This window comes from Salvia splendens, chromosome 3 (genome assembly GCF_004379255.2).
Source record: "Salvia splendens isolate huo1 chromosome 3, SspV2, whole genome shotgun sequence".
Taxonomy (NCBI): domain Eukaryota; kingdom Viridiplantae; phylum Streptophyta; class Magnoliopsida; order Lamiales; family Lamiaceae; genus Salvia; species Salvia splendens.
In genome coordinates this window covers 861,542-888,781 of record NC_056034.1, presented here as the reverse complement: position 1 = coordinate 888,781, position 27,240 = coordinate 861,542, and the positions used below count along the sequence as shown (strand labels likewise).

At 35.3% G+C, this 27,240-nt stretch overlaps 6 protein-coding genes across 14 annotated transcripts; all 6 read right to left on the bottom strand.

Moving 5' to 3' along the window:
• Positions 1-795: 795 nt before the first annotated feature.
• Positions 796-4,536, bottom strand: LOC121794173 (protein NRT1/ PTR FAMILY 5.5-like). Of its 4 annotated transcripts, XM_042192219.1 has the most exons (5): positions 4,469-4,536; positions 4,274-4,389; positions 3,019-3,076; positions 2,711-2,940; positions 796-2,106 (listed from the first exon to the last, which is right to left on the bottom strand). In XM_042192219.1, the coding sequence occupies exons 3-5, from the start codon at positions 3,062-3,064 to the stop codon at positions 961-963; spliced, it is 1,422 nt and encodes a 473-aa protein (XP_042048153.1). In that variant the 5' UTR covers positions 3,065-3,076; positions 4,274-4,389; positions 4,469-4,536; the 3' UTR covers positions 796-960. The 4 variants fall into 4 exon arrangements, with proteins under 4 accessions (XP_042048153.1, XP_042048152.1, XP_042048154.1 ...); XM_042192218.1 differs by having other exon boundaries at positions 4,274-4,523; XM_042192220.1 differs by lacking the exons at positions 4,274-4,389; positions 4,469-4,536 and adding an exon at positions 3,833-4,241.
• Positions 796-17,104, bottom strand: LOC121794174 (protein NRT1/ PTR FAMILY 5.5-like). 3 transcript variants are annotated; one of them, XM_042192223.1, is made up of 6 exons: positions 16,971-17,104; positions 16,795-16,910; positions 15,540-15,597; positions 15,232-15,461; positions 13,466-14,627; positions 796-941 (listed from the first exon to the last, which is right to left on the bottom strand). In XM_042192223.1, exons 3-5 carry the CDS (start codon positions 15,583-15,585, stop codon positions 13,485-13,487), a joined length of 1,419 nt encoding a protein of 472 aa, XP_042048157.1. In that variant the 5' UTR covers positions 15,586-15,597; positions 16,795-16,910; positions 16,971-17,104; the 3' UTR covers positions 796-941; positions 13,466-13,484. The 3 variants fall into 3 exon arrangements, with proteins under 3 accessions (XP_042048157.1, XP_042048158.1, XP_042048159.1); XM_042192224.1 differs by lacking the exons at positions 16,795-16,910; positions 16,971-17,104 and adding an exon at positions 16,355-16,689; XM_042192225.1 differs by lacking the exons at positions 15,540-15,597; positions 16,795-16,910; positions 16,971-17,104 and adding an exon at positions 14,851-15,025 and having other exon boundaries at positions 15,232-15,373.
• On the bottom strand, positions 5,334-7,532 carry LOC121794176. The gene is made up of 3 exons (XM_042192227.1): positions 7,260-7,532; positions 6,969-7,186; positions 5,334-6,417 (listed from the first exon to the last, which is right to left on the bottom strand). Exons 1-3 carry the CDS (start codon positions 7,354-7,356, stop codon positions 5,416-5,418), a joined length of 1,317 nt encoding a protein of 438 aa, XP_042048161.1. The 5' UTR covers positions 7,357-7,532; the 3' UTR covers positions 5,334-5,415.
• On the bottom strand, positions 8,148-10,681 carry LOC121794175 (protein NRT1/ PTR FAMILY 5.5-like). The gene is made up of 3 exons (XM_042192226.1): positions 10,599-10,681; positions 10,285-10,505; positions 8,148-9,301 (listed from the first exon to the last, which is right to left on the bottom strand). The coding sequence occupies exons 1-3, from the start codon at positions 10,678-10,680 to the stop codon at positions 8,189-8,191; spliced, it is 1,416 nt and encodes a 471-aa protein (XP_042048160.1). The 5' UTR covers position 10,681; the 3' UTR covers positions 8,148-8,188.
• A 735-nt stretch (positions 17,105-17,839) lies between the features above and the next one.
• Positions 17,840-20,039, bottom strand: LOC121795189. 4 transcript variants are annotated; one of them, XM_042193650.1, is made up of 3 exons: positions 19,716-20,039; positions 19,423-19,640; positions 17,840-18,871 (listed from the first exon to the last, which is right to left on the bottom strand). In XM_042193650.1, exon 3 carries the CDS (start codon positions 18,642-18,644, stop codon positions 17,922-17,924), a length of 723 nt encoding a protein of 240 aa, XP_042049584.1. In that variant the 5' UTR covers positions 18,645-18,871; positions 19,423-19,640; positions 19,716-20,039; the 3' UTR covers positions 17,840-17,921. The 4 variants fall into 2 exon arrangements, with proteins under 4 accessions (XP_042049584.1, XP_042049587.1, XP_042049585.1 ...); XM_042193651.1 differs by having other exon boundaries at positions 19,423-20,039.
• Positions 20,040-20,813: 774 nt separating this feature from the next.
• LOC121795282 (protein NRT1/ PTR FAMILY 5.5-like) lies at positions 20,814-23,223 on the bottom strand. The gene is made up of 3 exons (XM_042193787.1): positions 23,117-23,223; positions 22,803-23,023; positions 20,814-21,818 (listed from the first exon to the last, which is right to left on the bottom strand). Exons 1-3 carry the CDS (start codon positions 23,196-23,198, stop codon positions 20,814-20,816), a joined length of 1,308 nt encoding a protein of 435 aa, XP_042049721.1. The 5' UTR covers positions 23,199-23,223.
• Between the last annotated feature and the right edge of the window lie 4,017 nt (positions 23,224-27,240).

Below are 27,240 nucleotides of genomic sequence, written 5' to 3'. Positions count from 1 at the left end.
AATGCTTAAACCCAAAATCAAAGGTGAGAGCAGAAGTTCCAACAAAAGAGAAAGAGAGCACATCCGCAAAACATAAAAGACCACACTACCAAGAACAGAGATACTCCAATATGCAACAAAACAGAAACAAATACACTAACTAACACCAAACTATGCTAACGCCCGATCACAAACAAGGCAACCGGTGCTGCCACTCAGCCAGAACACTTGTGATTAATCTAATCAAATTGTATGTTAGTTACAATGCTAATTGCTGGTGTTTGAGCATCGAAGAATATACCAAGTAGGTGTGAAAACAGTCAAGCTTGTTTATCCATTTTGTTCCTGCATGAATGTAAAGGATACTACCGATCTTGAATTCAAAGATGAATTAAGACAGCAAATCTTTTTTATTCACCTCAGTTACTGAAAACCAATTTTCTCCCTTTCCACAGTATTGTGATAAGAACAACGCGACAAGGCCAAACGGGGAACCATCGGCTTTGGAGGAAGTGCTGGCCAATGCTAAGAAAGTCGGGAAGCAGAAGCATCAGAATACGAACGAGAGGACTTCAGAGGAGAGATCGTTGAGGCCAAGGGAGCGAATCAAACCACCGCAGAGGCTGGCGAATTACGTCGCCAAGTAGCGACGTATACTCTGTTTCTTTCTTTTTTTATTTTACGTTTCTTTCCTATTCTTAGTCATTTGCTTATGGATTATTATTTTTTGATTGTAATTGAGTCGGGCGTTCTATAAGCCCCGTTCTGTCGTTTTTTGCCATCATCAATATATCATAATATTCTATAGGAGGATCCTTTTCAGGCTAGCTTTCTGTTAACAAATAAATGGAACTACTACAAAACAACATATACTACAACATTAGCAATCCAAAAGGAGATCCTTTAGGTAAGCTTTCTGTAAACACTTTACTGCCAAGTGATGAATGTACCAAACTGACAATGTAGAAAAGTGCAAGTTTATCAACACTCTAGCACCTTCTCTGTCCCGAGCTGGCACGAGTTTTCACCCTGTTCTTTGAGCATGAGCAATTTAACCTCCAGTTTTTCATCACTCAATAAGAACAACGACGGGCCTATGTACCGTAACACAGCCGGAAGGTATATTATTACGTGAGTAACACTCAAATTTGACAGTAAAATATAATACATGTTGAGGCTACTGTCAGCTATATTATTCTGGAACCAGTTGAAATGCCAACCAAAGATGACAATGCAAAGTATGTTCAGTAAACTACCAACTCCGCTTCCAAGGTCTCCCAAAGCCGACCCGTATTTCTTTAATTGATGGGGTTCAACCTGAGATTCATATAACGACCGAAACCCATCTTTGGCGAGTCCTGCCATCAGTCCCAGTAAAAAGAACTGTGGAGTTAGCCAAAACACGCTCATTGTGCCAGCTGTCTCGTACTTCCTGTGTGTCGCAGTCATCACAGCAATGTTGCAGCACAACGGGCAACAACACACTGCAAATGCGATTCTCACCATCTCCATCTTCTGTAGGTTGTGTGGGTGTTTCTGACGATCTTTGAGTTTTTTGACTACACGTTTGGATGCTTCTCGGACAACAAACTCCATAAATCTCGTCACATTGTCAAGCATAAGAATGTAAGTTAGATTGCCGCGAACGAGTGTGTTGGCTTCTAATAAGAAGAAGGTGCTTCCAGAAGCAGAAACTAAACTTAAAATGGGCAAAGAAACCCAAAGCAACTTAAGATTCACTGGATACTTTACTGTTGTAGCTGAAGTGGCAGGCAGTTTGAAGTTGAAGCTCCTCCCCTCATCATCATAGTAGCAGTTGAAACCCAGCAAGAACAATAAGAAGATAAACCCCATCAAAATGAATAATAACAGTTCGAGTTTCTTCAAGTGAAGTCCCATTGAAGGCTCAAACAGAGCAAACACTGCAGCCAAGAAGGAGACACAAGTCCACAAGGATTCAGTGTGAAGTTTCCTCTCATCGTCATCATACTTCGGCCTAAACTGATCATCAAGAAATGCTTTCAGAGTGACCGTCAGTGCAGCTTGCGCTAAAGCCATTACAACCATAGCAGGGAAAAAGAACCACAAACCCATGCTTCCAGGCACAAGAAAGCTGAGTACCAGACCCTGCCAATATTACACACACTTGACTTTACAACTGCATTTGCAACGAAATTATATTGCATTTAAAAAGAAAATGAAACGCTCCCCCTTCAATTATTTATAAATGACAAAGCGCCAGATTATCTAAATTTAACACCGTATTTCATTAAAAAATTACAATAAGTCTCTTTTTTTAAATACTACTACTATATAAATAATTAGATACACAATACAAATTAAATGTAACCATGGGCCTTTGATCTGGATATCAAAAGTCGTAACGCAGATCCAAATCCGGAATTTAAAAGAATGGTCCACCTCCAGTACGGATATGTCCAGTCAAATTTTTCAAAGACCCCGATCAAGAGAAAAGGATTTGGATCCATGGATTAGGAGCAGAGCGAACAATATCCATTGTCATCCTACAATTTATAACGGAATGAAGGAAAAACAGACTTTTTTAGGGATGGAATATACATATAGATTCCCAATAAACTAATGATGATAAATTTATTCCCAAATAAATGTAGGATATATACTGGTAGATTATCCACATCCTTCATCCAACAAATAATGTATCAAAGCTTTGGAAGGCTAACAAATCTATTAATTGATAATAACTACTTACGATGGTGAAAGCTGTAGTGGGGAAAACGACCATCAAGTAGCGGCCCAAGCGGTGCGTGCAAACGCCGACTGTATAAGTGAACACTACAGTCGAAATATCTCTTATTGCTTGGTGTAGGCTCACAACTACCACAACATTTCGGAGGTCATACTCCACCCCAGTGCTGGTGAGGCGCGTGATTGAGATGTTAAGAAGTGTCTTCTCCACCATCTTGAAGATCCATATGAGCCCTGAGTTTTTGCAGCACAATCAATACATATAAATATATAACAATAATCTAGTAGATTGATTTTGCAAAGAAAAAATACCTATGATGAGAAGGATTGGTTTATATTTAGGCCTGACTAATTCCATGGCTGAATAATTCTGCAAAAGTTTTACATCAATGAAATTTTGTGCTTCAGATAAGTCAAATACAGGAACTGGGAATCTCTAATCACACTGCATTGATGCTGGAATTCACTCCAGTTGTGATCTAGACCGTATTCCATCTTCTATAATCTATAGCAAACACATACACCTTTTTGATTTATGCAATACTGCATTCATTTTCTTGAAACATAAGACAATGGAGTTGTCTGTTTTGTATATTTAATTTGGCAAAGAATTGGCGGAAAGAGAAGATAGAATCATGAAGAGTGTGAAGGAAGAAGAACGGTTCGATAACCCAAAATTCCAACTATAAAATCTGATCGTGATGAAAAAAATAACAGTTGCTTAAGAATATCCAAAAAGCAGAAAATGCCAAAATCCAAAATTAAATTGTCAAAGAGAATTTGAATTGACTATCCCCATTTCCATAAGACAATTTTCATTCCTTTCCATGTTTAGCAAGAGAATTTGAATTGACTGTCTAAAACTCCAAAATTAAATTGTCATTTGATTCAAAACTAAATTAGCACTGCAATCAAAAGTTCTACCAGCTTCCAAACTGAATCCCAACAAAATTGAAAGATTGAAATGAAGTGGAACGGGAAAAAAGTCTAAAATCAAACAAGCAATATTACAAACATTAGTTGACATGATCGAACAAAAATCTCAATATCTCCATTATCAAAGAAAAATCATCAAACTAACAGAATTCGAAGCAATTTTCGAAAGTGTAGATTTTTGGGCATGTACCTTTCTTTGAACAAGGAGAAAAGGGTGGTACACTGGCTGAAGAAGGAGAGCGTGAATTTGACGGATAGAATTTCGCTCAAGAGGTAACTTAAATATATGAATTAAAGTAATTAAATATTAAATGTAATTTAACTAACTTTAATAATTGACTAATTATGTGCGACCATACGAACTCTTCTCCAAACAATGAGTCGGATAATGTGATGGATATTCGCCCCAACGTAGCATTATATACAATAAATATAACAAAATAATACTTCAGCCCGGCGATAATTCACATATCTCTCTAATTGGAAAAAAAATAACAACTGAGAATTGTAAAAAAATGTAAAAAAAAACGTAAACAGTACATAATTCAGATATCTCTACAATTGAAAAAAATTCAACAATCAACCAACGAAACGAGTCACAAAATAAAATAGATCGATAAGGAAAACCTACCGTTTATTTCATGTGAGGGTTGGCCAAGAGCTGACTTGGATCTCGACGCCGGAGTAGGCATCCTCCGACAGCTCCGGCGGGAGCAACTCGGCGAAGAATACTCCATCCGCCACCAACTGTCAATTGACACGAAGATTCACTCAACATTCCATGTGAAATTCCAATAGATCTTACATGTATAAATATAGCTTTGACCTTGCTCATTTGAGCAACCATTTTGCTGAATGATTATGGTTTCACAGGTGCGATGCCTATTGTATGGATTTGAGATAAACGAAAAAATGAGAAGTTTGGGTAATGTACAGTACCCACAGTGATGGATTGGCCCATGGGCCCCATTAATTCTCAACATTTTAAACCGACAAAATAATGAAAAAATTAAGCTCTTGGTAAGTTAATAAATAAAATTATAATTCATCCACATTGGGCCTTAGACAACAAATGGTTGCTATATTAGGCTTTTATCAGTCTACACAATGAGCCCAACCAAAATTCAAATTTAATCCTTTTATTGGCAAATAGTATTTATCACTAATTGTATTCAGGACAAATTGTAAAAGAAATTAGGATGTTTTGTCAAATTCTAATTCCGTGTAATCTTGCAAATTAATTAGAAAAATCATAAAATTTGAATTTATTCTCAATTATCTCCCATAGATATAGGCCATATTTTCTTTTTCGTCAGTCTCATACAAATAGTCAATATGCATTTATGACAACCTTTTTCTCCTTCTCTTTTAGTACTTTATTATTTATGAGTCCCACTATCTACTACATAATTTCAACTATTTTTTCTCCTTCTCCCTACTTTACCAATTATACATTAAAACTCGTGTCCATAACAAATGGCCTATTTCTATAAGATGGAGGGAGTACATATTATTTTTTTTTGTGAATGGACTACATTTATTTAACTAATTAGTGGTGCATCCATCTATAATTTTTCATTGCCATATCATATATGACATTTAAAAATGTTATCCAAGAGAATCCAACTGGTGATTACTTTAATTACTAATAGCCCCCCTTATTCTTAGGCCGCTGCCATAAAATGGAAAATGAAGTACTGCTCCAACATTACCAAAATCTAAAAGGATATACACTTATGAAGAGACATCGACATCGACATCAACATCATCGTCCTATTCCAAGTGCTCGTAGATTTCATCATCATCCAAAAGGATGCACCCACCCATGTACAAAACAGCAACCAGCAAGAATAACATTAAGCTAAAACCACTCAAAACTAGCAGAAAAATACAGTACGTGCTGAAGCTGCTACTGTCATTCTCCGACCAGCTGATATCACTTCCACGAAAGACGAAAATGCAAAGTATGCTCAGCATACCACCAAGTCCCCTCGCAAGCTCTCCCCAAACCGACCCGAATCTCTTCAAGTGAGGTGGAACCCGAGATTCGTACAACGACCGGAACCCCTCTTTCGCTACTCCCACCATCAGTCCCAGTATAAAGAAGTGCGGAGTAAGCCAGTACACGCTCATTGCAAGGGTGCAGCATATCACGGAGTACACCAATGCAATGCCGATTCTCAGGAACTCTATCGTCTCTTGGCTGTGCTGCTGAATTCCCCTGAACGAAGCTTCGGTGAATCTCAGCAAATTGTCTTGCGACAGAATGGCAGATAAGTAGTTGCGGCCATTGAATGTGCTGGCCTCTAAGAAGAAGAAGGTGCTTGCAGAAGCAGAAACTAGGCTTAAAAAGAGTAAACAAACCCATAACGACAAAAGATTCACTGGCCTCCGATTGTCTGCTGCCTCTGTCGCTCTGACATTGCCTCTCATCATTGCGTAGTGGTTATAGGAGAAGGAACTGAACAAGAAGACGCATAACAAACACAGCATCATAGTGATTAACACTAGAGCGAGTTTGTCAAAGTGCAATCCCGTTAAAGGCTCCAAGGGGGCGAATTCGGTAGCCATTAAGGAGACGGGACTCCACAAGAGTTTGGTGAGGCGTTGTCTCTGATACGTCGGCCTGAAACGATCTTCGAGAGCTTCTTTCAGCAAGGCTGTTAGGGCCGCTTGCGCAGAAGCCATTACAACCATAGCTACGTAGAATGAACACATATGAAGCTGCTCTTTATCGTCATTTCCAGCAGCCACAAGCATGTAGTGTATCACTCCCTGCCAATGTTAATTACACACGCTTCACTAACATTGCATTTGAAAAGAAGGGACAAATTGCTAGAAATTTGCTCAAATCTAATCTTCTATTCTATTTTTTCATACTACTAAAGTCAATGGTTTTTGTGAGTAACATACGAATGTGCAAAAAAAAAAAAGGATTTCAGAGTAATTAAATACAACAATTGTAAAAAAAATATGAAAGCTATGATATTATTGATTGTTTTTTAAAGTCGCATGATTGATCATAATTGCCCTAAAAATAAAATGATAGACTTTTGCCCTAATCTGGATTTTAGAAATTTGTTTGGATTTGGTTCAGATTCATTAAATGTAGAACCAAATTCATGATGTCTATTTCAAACTAAATTCTAAATCAAGCCACAATAACACTAACTACCAATAACAACAATAACACCATGATTCAAATCCAGCAAAAATGGATTGGGGTCAACGGAACCATTCTCATCTAAATTAGACTACTCTTTTAGGGATGGAAAATTTGGGTAATGTTTTGACAAATCATGTAATTTGATGATAACTAGACTTACGAGGATGGAAGCTGTAGTGGAGAAAACCACAACCAAGAATCGGAGCAAGCAGCCACCGGTCGCATAAGTGAAAACCAGTGCGAAAACACTGGTTATTCCTTGGTGCAAATTCACTAGCACAATACTTGGGAGATCGTACACTTTCCCGCCGGCGCTGGTGTGGGGCGTGATTAGGATCCTCAGGAATGTCTTCTCCATCATCGTGCTCCATACCAGCCCTGTGTTTTTAACTATAGCATATATATATGATGATAATCGAGTGGATTAAATTTGGAGTTACAAGAATTTTACCAGAGATGAACAGGGTGGAACTGATTAAGACGGCGTTGTGACGGAACCAGTTTCGGATTGCACGGAAACAGTTTTGGATGTAATGGACGGGATCCATTACGGCCGACGGAAATTCAAGCGATCGGTTTGTGAGTTTATCTCTAGCTAATACTCCCAACGTAAAGTTTCTTTACTTTTCATAACGTTTGCTCATACCTCACCAATCAACTTTGATCACTGGAGTAATTTTTTGGTATTAATTTGACTGCCGCTTGGAAAAAGAAACTGAGCTTGTAATCGGATTATTACAAAGAACAATTTTTTGGGTTTGTGGTGGGGGCTTCAGACGTTAGTTGACAATTTGCTTCTCCGGTGGATTTGGTCATCAATTTGTATTTTATAGTATTGTTAGGTAATAGAAGTATATATGATACTACAAGTTTATGTCTTGGTTTAACAGATAAGATGGATCAAGGTTGCTTTTAGTTTTGAACGATTCCGATTTAGATATACTATGATAGTTAGTGAAATGGTCAATATTTAAATAACTATAATGATTTTGGCAGAAAAATAAACTAGATCTTATGTGCACCCCCCCTTCTCTCCGAAACCAGAAAATTTGGGGTGATACACATCTTTATGCGGAACTAATAAAATACTACTAAGATAGTGAAAAAGTAAAAGTTTTTAATTGTAGTATTTAGCACTAGTGTTTAGTTATAAAAAAATCCAAACATAAATGTAGATTAATTTTATGAAAAAGACTGAAAATGATAAAAACAGTCGATCGAGTGATATTTTTCTTTATCTTGAAATGTATGAATTTAAAATTTATCGATTAATGTTTTTAAAATATACTACTATAATATTAATATGTTTTAATATACTCACTGATAAAAAAATCACGCATACACTAATAGATTGAATGAATACAAAACTCGAAAATCCAGTTAATTCTGCTTATCGCGCGCTTCGTACATATATTGGTCTTCCAATAGGATCCAAAAGCCTGTGTACCAAACAAATAGCAAAATGTACAAACCAAAGTTAGCCCAACTCAAAACTGACAGAAAGCTATAATACTTGTTGAGGCTACTATTGTGTATGTCATTTTGGAACCATTTAAATTGGCCACTCCCGTAGATGAAAACGCAAACTATGCTCAGAATGCTTCCAAATCCCGTCGTAAGCACTCCCAAAGACCGGCCGTGTCCCTTGAACCAAGGCCGAACCCTGGATTCAAACAACGATTTAAACCCATCTTTAGCGAATCCCCGCATCAGCCCCAGTAAAAAGAACTGCGGGATTAGCCAATACACGCTCATGGTGCTGCCACCCTTGGCGTACTTCCTGTGTGTCCCGGTCCATTCAGCAATGCTGCAGCACATCATGCAGCAACCTAATCCAATTCCGATTCTCAACAGCTCCATCTTCGGGATGTTGTAATCCCGGCTCTCTTTAAGCTGTGCCACTACGCACCGGGACACTTCTGTGGCCGTGGTCTCCATGCATCTCACCAGATTAGCGAGCACGAGGATGGAAAATAGATTTTTGTGGTGAGATGTGAGTGTGATGGCTTCTATCAAGAAGAAGGTGCTTCCGGAAGCAGAAACTAGGCTTAAAATTGATAAACTAACCCACACCAAAAAAAGAATAACCCTCATTTTCCATTTTGAATCCTCATTTGTGGCTCTGACGTCGTTGCGTTCGTTGCTCTCCCCGTCCTTGTGGTAGAAATTGAAACCAGATACGAAAACTATGAAGAAAAACGCTATCACGCTCGTTAATGCTAGTAAAAGTGTTCTGAAGTGAAACCCTGTCAAAGTCTCAAACTGAGCGAAGATGACTGCAACGGCGGAGACCAGAATCCAACAGAGTTTGGTGTATAGCCGTCTCTCGCCCTTTTCTCTATCCACCTCCCTAAACTGGTCTTCAAGAAATACTCTCAGCGTGACTCTAAGTCCGGCTTGAGCCAAATCCATTAGCCCCATAGAGAAGAATAACCACAAATGAAGCTGCCCTTTATCGTCATTTCCGGCCTCCAAGTAGTTGAGCATTAGTCCCTGCCATTATTATTTTGGTGTTTGGTAGGAAAGATAAATAAACAAACACACGATAAAAACACACATTTTAAGTCATTTTTGGTCGTAAAACTCTACGCAACATGTGCATTCGCTACAAAATTATACTACTTAGTACTGGAGTTGGAAAGAAAATGAAACTTTCATCTCTCATAAGAAATGGATCCGGATACAAGATCCATTGTCAACCCCTTTCACGATGGAAGGAATGAGTAAATAAATTGATATTCTAAAAGCAATAGTAATAGATATGGTTTAATATATGATGAAGTAGTGTCTATTGAAATAAAATTCGATTAGTACTTCTCATGAGGTAGTGACTATTTTTTTAGTAAACGCCCTCTCATTCAATTTATTAGCCGGTTTGAGTTTTCAATTCCCTTGATCTCGATTATCGTTTGGCTTTTCAAACCAAAATTACCCTTATTTGTTCAACTCATCATACAATCAATCTACTTCTTGATTATCCACATTCTTCTCCTTGTCGGGTTTAATTAGGGTAATCTTTTTATTTCACAATCAGAGAGACTTAGTGCATGTTTGGTAGGTTTGATAACTCATCTAGGGATGAAATTCTATGAACAGAAATGACATTTTTGTTGGGAAATAAACACAGACAATCACGAATATGAAAGAGAATGAACACAAGAAATTGTTTATCCAGTTCGATACAATGTGTATCTACATCTGGGGGCGATGCCAAGCCATGGATTTCACTATATAATTTCAGAATAATTTAACAATGAGGGAGCATCTCTATTTATAAGCAACTAGAGAGCCCTAATTCTAGTCAAACTAGGAAACATATATCACAAGGAAAAAATACTCCAAGGAAACAAATCCTAAACATGGTAGGAGATAAATTAGGCTCCATAATTAACAATTTTAGAATTTCATCCCTAGATGAGTTATCAACCCTACTAAAAGAGTATTGAATCTTATAAGGATTACGAGTAATTACTCACGATGATGCAAACTGTGGTGGAGAAAACCACCATCCAGAAACGGACTGAGCGGCCCCTATAAACGTCGGTTGCAGTACTGAAAACCACTACAAAACAAATGGTTATAACTTCATGCAAATTAACGACTACCACAGAACTTTTGAGGTCGTACAACTTCCACATGCGCGTGATTAAGATGTCGAGAAACGTCTTCTCCACCATCCTATAGCTCCATATAAGCCCTGCGTTTTTGTAGCATAATCAATCAATATATATAGTACTATATAAATATATGTTCATAATGAGCAGATTAATTTTGCTAGATTTTTTTTTACCTAGGATGAAAATGATGGAATTGGTGAAGCTGAAGCCGATGTGGAGACGAAACCAGCTTGGGGCTTCTTTGTTGGGAACCATGGCTGAATAATACTCCCACTACGGAAATTTAATCGGTTTTAAATATATGCATATATAGGGATTAATATCTTCTTCTCAACTTGGCCATATATAATAGTAGTAATCCAATGGTTCCTCGAAACTGCTTCACGGCAATAGCTTGGTGCAAGCGATGGAGGATTGGGTCGTTACAGAATAGTTAATGAAGTTCACATTTTTTTAGTTCGTTTTTCCATTATATTAGCAATTCATCTTTTAAATTTCCTAATAAATATTTTGAATTTTGATTAGAATACATACGTTTATAATAGATGATCATAATTAACATAGAGAGAGTGAAAGAGGCATCCCGATTTAGGGTTAAGAGATGAACGCAACAAGAATGAAGTCGACCCAACCGTGTCCTACAATGTTTTATCCAATCACTGGTGAATCACAATCATCAAGAACGAAATAAACACATAATAGAAATAAAAAAGTGTAAATTGTCACAAAATCATGAATTTTTATCAAATTTTGATCCATTGACAACTTTGAAAACCAGTTGTAAAAATCATAAATTTTAAAAAATCTCAATTTTACTTTTGATATCCTACTTGAAATATGTTATTGATTTGGCACACACATATTTTAAATAAAAATACTGAATTTTATTTTGAAACACAACAAGTACTGAATTACTATTCCACCAGGATTATCTAAATTTTGAGGGGAATTGATATTATTATCTATTTCATCTCATCTAATTTTAGGTATGAATATAGAATATATTGTTTATTTGTATATTTATTACTTACTATTTATTTCAATACTAATTTGAATATTTTATTTAACATGAAATATGTCTTTATATTCATATGGATATTATTAGTTTTTAATAAGAATTAATGAATAAAAAAATAAAATTATCACTAAAACAAAGTTTCGTTGAGGACGAATATTATAAATTGCATTAGTCTTTGATAAGAATCAGTAATATTCCTACATATTACAGATAAATGAGTGGTAATTTGTTTGTATTTCTTTATTCAAGTACTCCGTATTAGTTTTGAACTTTTAATCATGAAGAAGTCAAATGTTTATAGTATTTCAACTAGATGCATTTATAAAAAGCGAAACTAATAAAATTTACTGTTCATGGTTCAATTATTGCGAACAATTTGACCAATAATCTACCTAAAATACTATAATACATATTGATGGTGTTCGATTACCTAGATAAAATAATATCAAAATATAATTTAAGATTGAACGGTGAGATTCTTTTAGTCATAGAGAGTTAGCTATGACTAATTATCTCATTATTATCCATCTAGGATTCAGTTGTGGGATTGAATCTCATGAACCAAATATACGACATATTTAATTCCGTAATATAATCTTGTAAATCGAACACTTTCCATAGAGGGGGCACATTATGAAGTCATGAATAGGGGACCTCTGCTGATACCTAACATCAGAATATGGATAAAATTATTCAAACTTCAAGAAATAGGACATGGGGAATTTTGCTTTTACATGAAAGCTGTAATACATAAGGGTAGACAGACGTAGGAAAAATTGTGTAGAAGTTGCATTACGTTTAGTTTTAGCATACCAAAAATCACAACCACAACAAATATAAAAATACATAATCATTTTATACATATATAAGACTTGTTCAATGCATATCAACTTAAAAGAATGAAACAATTCATGTTATAGACGTGTTTTTGTTAAAATATTGATAATTGACAACTTACTTCTACGTGTTTTCATTGATTAAAAACATAGATAATATGTTCATTATCAAGAGTAGAAAAAAGATTATTTTTAATATACACAACTAGATTGTTATCCATCCATTTGTTTTCCGTTCAATTTTACAGGTCAATTTTAATAGTTTTCATTGCAAAATATACTCTTTTTACGGCGACAACGTGCAAAACAAATCTCAACTAAATAATTCTATATTATAATGAAAAAACTAAATATTGATCAACTTTGATACTCCTTTAATTCTTCGAAAATTGCTTAACGCAATAATTGAGGTTCCCAAATAGTTCAACCCGTTAAACAACTCAAATTCAAACTTAAACTCAAACTCAAGTTGAAACCATGTTTTACATAGATTATGATTTACAAGAATGTTGCTAAAGTTTTATGCAGAAGAAATAAGGTTTTGCGTGGACGATAGTTAACTTCTTAATTTTTATACTCCTGTATTTTTCTTAATTTTTATTTCCTTCTAAATTCTGATTAAAGGGTGTTCGCAAAACAACTTAGAAAATCAATGTGAAAAGTGATGGACATTTATCTTAAATGTAAGGCCAAACACGTCACTTTTTAAAATAATGTATTGGAGTAATGTTTTAGGAGTTGAGACTTCTTTTTTCTCATAAGCAGGGCAGTCATTGTTTATGTTATTTCTTCTGAAACTTCGGATTCTCAAATTGCCCAGCAACTTCCTAATACGTACACAACCTCCCGCATTTTAGTCTTTAAATACTACTCCTAGTACATTAACTTGGTAAGAACTACAGATCATGTTCGAAAATTTTTAAAAAAATTAAAAGTTGAAAAAAGACAAAAATAACCCTCGTGACTAATAATATAATGTAGTGTTTGATTGTTTCTCGTGACAAAAAATAGGAAAATCATTTTTTGTGTCGTTATTTGGTAAATGATTGTTCGTAAACAAACAAACAGAAAAACATTATACAATAAATATTATATTTTAGTGAATGATAAAAATATAGTAATTAATATTTAATTGGCAGTACAAATTATACATGCAAAGTTTAAATTAATTAATTAGTTATAAAATGTAGAAAAGTGCAAGTTTATCAACACTCTAGCACCTTCTCTGTCCCGAGCTGGCACGAGTTTTCACCCTGTTCTTTGAGCATGAGCAATTTAACCTCCAGTTTTTCATCACTCAATAAGAACAACGACGGGCCTATGTACTGTAACACAGCCGGAAGGTATATTATTACGTGAGTAACACTCAAATTTGACAGTAAAATATAATACATGTTGAGGCTACTGTCAGCTATATTATTCTGGAACCAGTTGAAATGCCAACCAAAGATGACAATGCAAAGTATGTTCAGTAAACTACCAACTCCGCTTCCAAGGTCTCCCAAAGCCGACCCGTATTTCTTTAATTGATGGGGTTCAACCTGAGATTCATATAACGACCGAAACCCATCTTTGGCGAGTCCTGCCATCAGTCCCAGTAAAAAGAACTGTGGAGTTAGCCAAAACACGCTCATTGTGCCAGCTGTCTCGTACTTCCTGTGTGTCGCAGTCATCACAGCAATGTTGCAGCACAACGGGCAACAACACACTGCAAATGCGATTCTCACCATCTCCATCTTCTGTAGGTTGTGTGGGTGTTTCTGACGATCTTTGAGTTTTTTGACTACACGTTTGGATGCTTCTCGGACAACAAACTCCATAAATCTCGTCACATTGTCAAGCATAAGAATGTAAGTTAGATTGCCGCGAACGAGTGTGTTGGCTTCTAATAAGAAGAAGGTGCTTCCAGAAGCAGAAACTAAACTTAAAATGGGCAAAGAACAAAACAACTTAAGATTCACTGGATACTTTACTGTTGTAGCTGAAGTGGCAGGCAGTTTGAAGTTGAAGCTCCTCCCCTCATCATCATAGTAGCAGTTGAAACCCAGCAAGAACAATAAGAAGATAAACCCCATCAAAATGAATAATAACAGTTCGAGTTTCTTCAAGTGAAGTCCCATTGAAGGCTCAAACAGAGCAAACACTGCAGCCAAGAAGGAGACACAAGTCCACAAGGATTCAGTGTGAAGTTTCCTCTCATCGTCATCATACTTCGGCCTAAACTGATCATCAAGAAATGCTTTCAGAGTGACCGTCAGTGCAGCTTGCGCTAAAGCCATTACAACCATAGCAGGGAAAAAGAACCACAAACCCATGCTTCCAGGCACAAGAAAGCTGAGTACCAGACCCTGCCAATATTACACACACTTGACTTTACAACTGCATTTGCAACGAAATTATATTGCATTTAAAAAGAAAATGAAACGCTCCCCCTTCAATTATTTATAAATGACAAAGCGCCAGATTATCTAAATTTAACACCGTATTTCATTAAAAAATTACAATAAGTCTCTTTTTTTAAATACTACTACTATATAAATAATTAGATACACAATACAAATTAAATGTAACCATGGGCCTTTGATCTGGATATCAAAAGTCGTAACGCAGATCCAAATCCGGAATTTAAAAGAATGGTCCACCTCCAGTACGGATATGTCCAGTCAAATTTTTCAAAGACCCCGATCAAGAGAAAAGGATTTGGATCCATGGATTAGGAGCAGAGCGAACAATATCCATTGTCATCCTACAATTTATAATGGAATGAAGGAAAAACAGACTTTTTTAGGGATGGAATATACATATAGATTCCCAATAAACTAATGATGATAAATTTATTCCCAAATAAATGTAGGATATATACTGGTAGATTATCCACATCCTTCATCCAACAAATAATGTATCAAAGCTTTGGAAGGCTAACAAATCTATTAATTGATAATAACTGCTTACGATGGTGAAAGCTGTAGTGGGGAAAACGACCATCAAGTAGCGGCCCAAGCGGTGCGTGCAAACGCCGACTGTATAAGTGAACACTACAGTCGAAATATCTCTTATTGCTTGGTGTAGGCTCACAACTACCACAACATTTCGGAGGTCATACTCCACCCCAGTGCTGGTGAGGCGCGTGATTGAGATGTTAAGAAGTGTCTTCTCCACCATCTTGAAGATCCATATGAGCCCTGAGTTTTTGCAGCACAATCAATACATATAAATATATAACAATAATCTAGTAGATTGATTTTGCAAAGAAAAAATACCTATGATGAGAAGGATTGGTTTATATTTAGGCCTGACTAATTCCATGGCTGAATAATTCTGCAAAAGTTTTACATCAATGAAATTTTGTGCTTCAGATAAGTCAAATACAGGAACTGGGAATCTCTAATCACACTGCATTGATGCTGGAATTCACTCCAGTTGTGATCTAGACCGTATTCCATCTTCTATAATCTATAGCAAACACATACACCTTTTTGATTTATGCAATACTGCATTCATTTTCTTGAAACATAAGACAATGGAGTTGTCTGTTTTGTATATTTAATTTGGCAAAGAATTGGCGGAAAGAGAAGATAGAATCATGAAGAGTGTGAAGGAAGAAGAACGGTTCGATAACCCAAAATTCCAACTATAAAATCTGATCGTGATGAAAAAAATAACAGTTGCTTAAGAATATCCAAAAAGCAGAAAATGCCAAAATCCAAAATTAAATTGTCAAAGAGAATTTGAATTGACTATCCCCATTTCCATAAGACAATTTTCATTCCTTTCCATGTTTAGCAAAGAGAATTTGAATTGACTGTCTAAAACTCCAAAATTAAATTGTCATTTGATTCAAAACTAAATTAGCACTGCAATCAAAAGTTCTACCAGCTTCCAAACTGAATCCCAACAAAATTGAAAGATTGAAATGAAGTGGAACGGGAAAAAAGTCTAAAATCAAACAAGCAATATTACAAACATTAGTTGACATGATCGAACAAAAATCTCAATATCTCCATTATCAAAGAAAAATCATCAAACTAACAGAATTCGAAGCAATTTTCGAAAGTGTAGATTTTTGGGCATGTACCTTTCTTTGAACAAGGAGAAAAGGGTGGTACACTGGCTGAAGAAGGAGAGCGTGAATTTGACGGATAGAATTTCGCTCAAGAGGTAACTTAAATATATGAATTAAAGTAATTAAATATTAAATGTAATTTAACTAACTTTAATAATTGACTAATTATGTGCGACCATACGAACTCTTCTCCAAACAATGAGTCGGATAATGTGATGGATATTCGCCCCAACGTAGCATTATATACAATAAATATAACAAAATAATACTTCAGCCGGCGATAATTCACATATCTCTCTAATTGGAAAAAAAATAACAACTGAGAATTGTAAAAAAATGTAAAAAAAAACGTAAACAGTACATAATTCAGATATCTCAACAATTGAAAAAAATTCAACAATCAACCAACGAAATGAGTCACAAAATAAAATAGATCGATAAGGAAAACCTACCGTTTATTTCATGTGAGGGTTGGCCAAGAGCTGACTTGGATCTCGACGCCGGAGTAGGCATCCTCCGACAGCTCCGGCGTGAGCAACTCCGCGAAGAATACTCCATCCGCCACCAACTGTCAATTCACACAACATTCCATGTAAAATTCCAATAGATCTTACATGTATAAATATACCTTTGACCTTGCTCATTTGAGCAACCATTTTGCTGAATGATTATGGATTCACAGGTGCGATGCCGATTGTATGGATTTGAGATAAAAGGAAAAAATGAGAGGACGGCCCACAGTGATGGATTGGCCCATGGGCCCCATTAATTCTCAACATTTTAAACCGACAAAATAATGAAAAAATTAAGCTCTTGGTAAGTTAATAAATAAAATTTTAATTCGTCCACATTGGGCCTTAGACAATAAATGGTTGCGATATTAGGCTTTTATCAGTCTACACAATGAGCCCAACCAAAATTCAAATTTAATCCTTTTATTGGCAAATAGTACTTGTATTTATCACTAGTTGTATTTAGGACAAATTGTAAAAGAAATTAGGATATTTGGTCAAATTCTAATTCCGTGTAATCTTGCAAATTAATTAGAAAAATCATAAAATTTGAATTTATTCTCAATTATCTCCCATAGATATAGGCCATATTTTCTTTTTCGTCAGTCTCATACAAATAGTCCATATCCATTTATGACAACATTTTTCTCATTCTCATTGAGTACTTTATTATTTATGAGTCTCACTATCTACTACACAATTTCAACTATTTTTTCTCCTTCTCCTTACTTTACCAATTGTACATTAAAACTCGTGTCCATAACAAATGGCCTATTTCTATAAGACGGAGGGAGTATATATTATTTTTTTTGTTCGTGAATGGACTACATTTATTTAACTAATTAGTGGTGACATCCATCTATAATTTTTCATTGCCATATCATATATGACATTTAAAAATGTTATCCAAGAGAATCCAACTGGTGATTACTTTAATTACTAATAGCCCCCCTTATTCTTAGGCCGCTGCCATAAAATGGAAAATGAAGTACTGCTCCAACATTACCAAAATCTAAAAGGATATACACTTATGAAGAGACATCGACATCGACATCAACATCATCGTCCTATTCCAAGTGCTCGTAGATTTCATCATCATCCAAAAGGATGCACCCACCCATGTACAAAACAGCAACCAGCAAGAATAACATTAAGCTAAAACCACTCAAAACTAGCAGAAAAATACAGTACGTGCTGAAGCTGCTACTGTCATTCTCCGACCAGCTGATATCACTTCCACGAAAGACGAAAATGCAAAGTATGCTCAGTATACCACCAAGTCCCCTCGCAAGCTCTCCCCAAACCGACCCGAATCTCTTCAAGTGAGGTGGAACCCGAGATTCGTACAACGACCGGAACCCCTCTTTCGCTACTCCCACCATCAGTCCCAGTATAAAGAAGTGCGGAGTAAGCCAGTACACGCTCATTGCAAGGGTGCAGCACATCACGGAGTACACCAATGCAATGCCGATTCTCAGGAACTCTATCGTCTCTTGGCTGTGCTGCTGAATTCCCCTGAACGAGGCTTCGGTGAATCTCAGCAAATTGTCTTGTGACAGCATGACAGATAAGTAGTTGCGGCCACTGAATGTGCTGGCCTCTAAGAAGAAGAAGGTGCTTGCAGAAGCAGAAACTAGGCTTAAAATGAGTAAACAAACCCATAATGACAAAAGATTCACTGGCCTCCGATTGTCTGCTGCCTCTGTTGCTCTGACATTGCCTCTCATCATTGCGTAGTGGTTATAGGAGAAGGAACTGAACAAGAAGACGCATAACAAACACAGCATCATAGTGATTAACACTAGAGCGAGTTTGTCAAAGTGCAATTACGCAAGAGTTTGGTGAGGCGTTGTCTCTGATACGTCGGCCTGAAACGATCTTCGAGAGCTTCTTTCAGCACGGCTGTTAGGGCCGCTTGCGCAGAAGCCATTACAACCATAGCTACGTAGAATGAACACATATGAAGCTGCTCTTTATCGTCATTTCCAGCAGCCACAAGCATGTAGTGTATCACTCCCTGCCAATGTTAATTACACACGCTTCACTAACATTGCATTTGAAAAGAAGGGACAAATTGCTAGAAATTTGCTCAAATCTAATCTTCTATTCTATTTTTTCATACTACTAAAGTCAATGGTTTTTGTGAGTAACATACGAATGTGCAAAAAAAAAAAAGGATTTCAGAGTAATTAAATACAACAATTGTAAAAAAAATATGAAAGCTATGATATTATTGATTGTTTTTTAAAGTCGCATGATTGATCATAATTGCCCTAAAAATAAAATGATAGACTTTTGCCCTAATCTGGATTTTAGAAATTTGTTTGGATTTGGTTCAGATTCATTAAATGTAGAACCAAATTCATGATGTCTATTTCAAACTAAATTCTAAATCAAGCCACAATAACACTAACTACCAATAACAACAATAACACCATGATTCAAATCCAGCAAAAATGGATTGGGGTCAACGGAACCATTCTCATCTAAATTAGACTACTCTTTTAGGGATGGAAAATTTGGGTAATGTTTTGACAAATCATGTAATTTGATGATAACTAGACTTACGAGGATGGAAGCTGTAGTGGAGAAAACCACAACCAAGAATCGGAGCAAGCAGCCACCGGTCGCATAAGTGAAAACCAGTGCGAAAACACTGGTTATTCCTTGGTGCAAATTCACTAGCACAATACTTGGGAGATCGTACACTTTCCCGCCGGCGCTGGTGTGGGGCGTGATTAGGATCCTCAGGAATGTCTTCTCCATCATCGTGCTCCATACCAGCCCTGTGTTTTTAACTATAGCATATATATATATGATGATAATCGAGTGGATTAAATTTGGAGTTACAAGAATTTTACCAGAGATGAACAGGGTGGAACTGATTAAGACGGCGTTGTGACGGAACCAGTTTCGGATTGCACGGAAACAGTTTTGGATGTAATGGACGGGATCCATTACGGCCGACGGAAATTCAAGCGATCGGTTTGTGAGTTTATCTCTAGCTAATATTTTAGTTTATGACTTTTAGTCCTAATCATCTGCTGATTTGGACATTTTATAGGAGTATATCCTCCCAACGTAAAGTTTCTTTACTTTTCATAACGTTTGCTCATACCTCACCAATCAACTTTGATCACTGGAGTAATTTTTTGGTATTAATTTGACTGCCGCTTGGAAAAAGAAACTGAGCTTGTAATCGGATTATTACAAAGAACAAATTTTTGGGTTTGTGGTGGGGGCTTCAGACGTTAGTTGACAATTTGCTTCTCCGGTGGATTTGGTCATCAATTTGTATTTTATAGTATTGTTAGGTAATAGAAGTATATATGATACTACAAGTTTATGTCTTGGTTTAACAGATAAGATGGATCAAGGTTGCTTTTAGTTTTGAACGATTCCGATTTAGATATACTATGATAGTTAGTGAAATGGTCAATATTTAAATAACTATAATGATTTTGGCAGAAAAATAAACTAGATCTTATGTGCACCCCCCCTTCTCTCCGAAACCAGAAAATTTGGGGTGATACACATCTTTATGCGGAACTAATAAAATACTACTAAGATAGTGAAAAAGTAAAAGTTTTTAATTGTAGTATTTAGCACTAGTGTTTAGTTATAAAAAAATCCAAACATAAATGTAGATTAATTTTATGAAAAAGACTGAAAATGATAAAAACAGTCGATCGAGTGATATTTTTCTTTATCTTGAAATGTATGAATTTAAAATTTATCGATTAATGTTTTTAAAATATACTACTATAATATTAATATGTTTTAATATACTCACTGATAAAAAAATCACGCATACACTAATAGATTGAATGAATACAAAACTCGAAAATCCAGTTAATTCTGCTTATCGCGCGCTTCGTACATATATTGGTCTTCCAATAGGATCCAAAAGCCTGTGTACCAAACAAATAGCAAAATGTACAAACCAAAGTTAGCCCAACTCAAAACTGACAGAAAGCTATAATACTTGTTGAGGCTACTATTGTGTATGTCATTTGGAACCATTTAAATTGGCCACTCCCGTAGATGAAAACGCAAACTATGCTCAGAATGCTTCCAAATCCCGTCGTAAGCACTCCCAAAGACCGGCCGTGTCCCTTGAACCAAGGCCGAACCCTGGATTCAAACAACGATTTAAACCCATCTTTAGCGAATCCCCGCATCAGCCCCAGTAAAAAGAACTGCGGGATTAGCCAATACACGCTCATGGTGCTGCCACCCTTGGCGTACTTCCTGTGTGTCCCGGTCCATTCAGCAATGCTGCAGCACATCATGCAGCAACCTAATCCAATTCCGATTCTCAACAGCTCCATCTTCGGGATGTTGTAATCCCGGCTCTCTTTAAGCTGTGCCACTACGCACCGGGACACTTCTGTGGCCGTGGTCTCCATGCATCTCACCAGATTAGCGAGCACGAGGATGGAAAATAGATTTTTGTGGTGAGATGTGAGTGTGATGGCTTCTATCAAGAAGAAGGTGCTTCCGGAAGCAGAAACTAGGCTTAAAATTGATAAACTAACCCACACCAAAAAAAGAATAACCCTCATTTTCCATTTTGAATCCTCATTTGTGGCTCTGACGTCGTTGCGTTCGTTGCTCTCCCCGTCCTTGTGGTAGAAATTGAAACCAGATACGAAAACTATGAAGAAAAACGCTATCACGCTCGTTAATGCTAGTAAAAGTGTTCTGAAGTGAAACCCTGTCAAAGTCTCAAACTGAGCGAAGATGACTGCAACGGCGGAGACCAGAATCCAACAGAGTTTGGTGTATAGCCGTCTCTCGCCCTTTTCTCTATCCACCTCCCTAAACTGGTCTTCAAGAAATACTCTCAGCGTGACTCTAAGTCCGGCTTGAGCCAAATCCATTAGCCCCATAGAGAAGAATAACCACAAATGAAGCTGCCCTTTATCGTCATTTCCGGCCTCCAAGTAGTTGAGCATTAGTCCCTGCCATTATTATTTTGGTGTTTGGTAGGAAAGATAAATAAACAAACACACGATAAAAACACACATTTTAAGTCATTTTTGGTCGTAAAACTCTACGCAACATGTGCATTCGCTACAAAATTATACTACTTAGTACTGGAGTTGGAAAGAAAATGAAAACTTTCATCTCTCATAAGAAATGGATCCGGATACAAGATCCATTGTCAACCCCTTTCACGATGGAAGGAATGAGTAAATAAATTGATATTCTAAAAGCAATAGTAATAGATATGGTTTAATATATGATGAAGTAGTGTCTATTGAAATAAAATTCGATTAGTACTTCTCATGAGGTAGTGACTATTTTTTTAGTAAACGCCCTCTCATTCAATTTATTAGCCGGTTTGAGTTTTCAATTCCCTTGATCTCGATTATCGTTTGGCTTTTCAAACCAAAATTACCCTTATTTGTTCAACTCATCATACAATCAATCTACTTCTTGATTATCCACATTCTTCTCCTTGTCGGGTTTAATTAGGGTAATCTTTTTATTTCACAATCAGAGAGACTTAGTGCATGTTTGGTAGGTTTGATAACTCATCTAGGGATGAAATTCTATGAACAGAAATGACATTTTTGTTGGGAAATAAACACAGACAATCACGAATATGAAAGAGAATGAACACAAGAAATTGTTTATCCAGTTCGATACAATGTGTATCTACGTCTGGGGGCGATGCCAAGCCATGGATTTCACTATATAATTTCAGAATAATTTAACAATGAGGGAGCATCTCTATTTATAAGCAACTAGAGAGCCCTAATTCTAGTCAAACTAGGAAACATATATCACAAGGAAAAAATACTCCAAGGAAACAAATCCTAAACATGGTAGGAGATAAATTAGGCTCCATAATTAACAATTTTAGAATTTCATCCCTAGATGAGTTATCAACCCTACTAAAAGAGTATTGAATCTTATAAGGATTACGAGTAATTACTCACGATGATGCAAACTGTGGTGGAGAAAACCACCATCCAGAAACGGACTGAGCGGCCCCTATAAACGTCGGTTGCAGTACTGAAAACTACTACAAAACAAATGGTTATAACTTCATGCAAATTAACGACTACCACAGAACTTTTGAGGTCGTACAACTTCCACATGCGCGTGATTAAGATGTCGAGAAACGTCTTCTCCACCATCCTATAGCTCCATATAAGCCCTGCGTTTTTGTAGCATAATCAATCAATATATATAGTACTATATAAATATATGTTCATAATGAGCAGATTAATTTTGCTAGATTTTTTTTTACCTAGGATGAAAATGATGGAATTGGTGAAGCTGAAGCCGATGTGGAGACGAAACCAGCTTGGGGCTTCTTTGTTGGGAACCATGGCTGAATAATACTCCTACTACGGAAATTTAATCGGTTTTAAATATATGCATATATAGGGATTAATATCTTCTTCTCAACTTGGCCATATATAATAGTAGTAATCCAATGGTTCCTCGAAACTGCTTCACGGCAATAGCTTGGTGCAAGCGATGGAGGATTGGGTCGTTACAGAATAGTTAATGAAGTTCACATTTTTTTAGTTCGTTTTTCCATTATATTAGCAATTCATCTTTTAAATTTCCTAATAAATATTTTGAATTTTGATTAGAATACATACGTTTATAATAGATGATCATAATTAACATAGAGAGAGTGAAAGAGGCATCCCGATTTAGGGTTAAGAGATGAACGCAACAAGAATGAAGTCGACCCAACCGTGTCCTACAATGTTTTATCCAATCACTGGTGAATCACAATCATCAAGAACGAAATAAACACATAATAGAAATAAAAAAGTGTAAATTGTCACAAAATCATGAATTTTTATCAAATTTTGATCCATTGACAACTTTGAAAACCAGTTGTAAAAATCATAAATTTTAAAAAATCTCAATTTTACTTTTGATATCCTACTTGAAATATGTTATTGATTTGGCACACACATATTTTAAATAAAAATACTGAATTTTATTTTGAAACACAACAAGTACTGAATTACTATTCCACCAGGATCATCTAAATTTTGAGGGGAATTGATATTATTATCTATTTCATCTCATCTAATTTTAGGTATGAATCTAGAATATATTGTTTATTTGAATATTTATTACTTACTATTTATTTCAATACTAATTTGGATATTTTATTTAACATGAAATGTCTTAATATTCATATGAATATTATTAGTTTTTAATAAGAATTAATGAATAAAAAAATAAAATTATCACTAAAACAAAGTTTCGTTGAGGACGAATATTATAAATTGCATTAGTCTTTGATAAGAATCAGTAATATTCCTACATATTACAGATAAATGAGTGGTAATTTGTTTGTATTTCTTTATTCAAGTACTCCGTATTAGTTTTGAACTTTTAATCATGAAGAAGTCAAATGTTTATAGTATTTCAACTAGATGCATTTATAAAAAGCGAAACTAATAAAATTTACTGTTCATGGTTCAATTATTGCGAACAATTTGACCAATAATCTACCTAAAATACTATAATACATATTGATGGTGTTCGATTACCTAGATAAAATAATATCAAAATATAATTTAAGATTGAACGGTGAGATTCTTTTAGTCATAGAGAGTTAGCTATGACTAATTATCTCATTATTATCCATCTAGGATTCAGTTGTGGGATTGAATCTCATGAACCAAATATACGACATATTTAATTCCGTAATATAATCTTGTAAATCGAACACTTTCCATAGAGGGGGCACATTATGAAGTCATGAATAGGGGACCTCTGCTGATACCTAACATCAGAATATGGATAAAATTATTCAAACTTCAAGAAATAGGACATGGGGAATTTTGCTTTTACATGAAAGCTGTAATACATAAGGGTAGACAGACGTAGGAAAAATTGTGTAGAAGTTGCATTACGTTTAGTTTTAGCATACCAAAAATCACAACCACAACAAATATAAAAATACATAATCATTTTATACATATATAAGACTTGTTCAATGCATATCAACTTAAAAGAATGAAACAATTCATGTTATAGACGTGTTTTTGTTAAAATATTGATAATTGACAACTTACTTCTACGTGTTTTCATTGATTAAAAACATAGATAATATGTTCATTATCAAGAGTAGAAAAAAGATTATTTTTAATATACACAACTAGATTGTTATCCATCCATTTGTTTTCCGTTCAATTTTACAGGTCAATTTTAATAGTTTTCATTGCAAAATATACTCTTTTTACGGCGACAACGTGCAAAACAAATCTCAACTAAATAATTCTATATTATAATGAAAAAACTAAATATTGATCAACTTTGATACTCCTTTAATTCTTCGAAAATTGCTTAACGCAATAATTGAGGTTCCCAAATAGTTCAACCCGTTAAACAACTCAAATTCAAACTTAAACTCAAACTCAAGTTGAAACCATGTTTTACATAGATTATGATTTACAAGAATGTTGCTAAAGTTTTATGCAGAAGAAATAAGGTTTTGCGTGGACGATAGTTAACTTCTTAATTTTTATACTCCTGTATTTTTCTTAATTTTTATTTCCTTCTAAATTCTGATTAAAGGGTGTTCGCAAAACAACTTAGAAAATCAATGTGAAAAGTGATGGACATTTATCTTAAATGTAAGGCCAAACACGTCACTTTTTAAAATAATGTATTGGAGTAATGTTTTAGGAGTTGAGACTTCTTTTTTCTCATAAGCAGGGCAGTCATTGTTTATGTTATTTCTTCTGAAACTTCGGATTCTCAAATTGCCCAGCAACTTCCTAATACGTACACAACCTCCCGCATTTTAGTCTTTAAATACTACTCCTAGTACATTAACTTGGTAAGAACTACAGATCATGTTCGAAAATTTTTAAAAAAATTAAAAGTTGAAAAAAGACAAAAATAACCCTCGTGACTAATAATATAATGTAGTGTTTGATTGTTTCTCGTGACAAAAAATAGGAAAATCATTTTTTGTGTCGTTATTTGGTAAATGATTGTTCGTAAACAAACAAACAGAAAAACATTATACAATAAATATTATATTTTAGTGAATGATAAAAATATAGTAATTAATATTTAATTGGCAGTACAAATTATACATGCAAAGTTTAAATTAATTAATTAGTTATAAAATTTATAAAAATATAAATTATCAGTTAGTATAAATAAATAATTAATGTTTCTATATACTATAAGAATATGGAGTATAAAGTTCAAAATATTTCACAAATATACTTGTGGTGGGGTTACAGTTTTCATACTACATCCGTCGTATATAAAAATAACACATTTTGGGACGAAACAAGTTTTAATGAGATAAAAAAGTAGGAGAAAGATAGAAAAAAAAATCTGGAAATTGTTATTGGAGAATGGACCCTTCTCATTAAAGAGAAAAAATGCTACTACCAAATACTACTATAAGTGTTTATTTTTATAAGATGAGCAACAATAACAAAATTAATCTATTTTTATGGGACTGATAGAGTATATTTGTTCACAAAGATTCAAATTACACTTGGTATGTACTATTTTTTTCAGAAGAAAGGCTAAAGCCTAAGAGCATCAACAACCGTGCTCTTGCCAACGAGCACGGTTGTGGGCCCGACCCCACTTTTTCTGCCTCCTCTTAGGCAAGAGCACAACACCCACAGTCGTGCTCTTCCGCAAGGACGAGCACAAGGGCACCACCATTCTATTATTCAATTTGAATAAAAACATTTCCACAAAATTAAAATGCATTAAAAATATCCGGAATAATATTACAAATTACAAATAAAATAAAATTTACATAATTAAAATCCTAAAAATAAAAAATTACATAATTAAAATCCTAAAATTTAAAAAGTACCTAATTAAAATCCTAAAATTAAAAATTACATAATTAAATTCATAAGTGACCGAATTAAGTCCAAATGGATGATGAATGCGTGTATTTATAGATGGTTTTGGGATTAAATTTTTTAAAAAAATTTCAAAAAAAACGGTAATAAAACGACTATATTTTTGGGAATCCGAAAATATATATATTTTTAATTTTTGGTATTATTTTTGATTTTTTTTTAAAAAAAGAAAAAAGAAAAAAAGAAAATGTCAACGGCCATAGAAACACGCCACGTCGCCCTGCTCGCTGGCACGGACGTGCTCTTAGCTAAGAGCACGTCCGTGCCAGCGGCAAGAGCGCAGCGGCGGACAAGCGTGTCATTGCCAGCGGCAAGGACGGACGGAGAGCTTGTGCTCACCGTTGCAGATGCTCTAAAACTTTCTTTGAATAGGTCCAACGGTTGACGGTTCATGTGACGCAACCGTTTTTTTCAGTTTAAAACAACTCATATTTTACTAGATTAAATATAAATACCGAACCAAAATTTGTACCGGTTCGCAGCCAAACCTGTT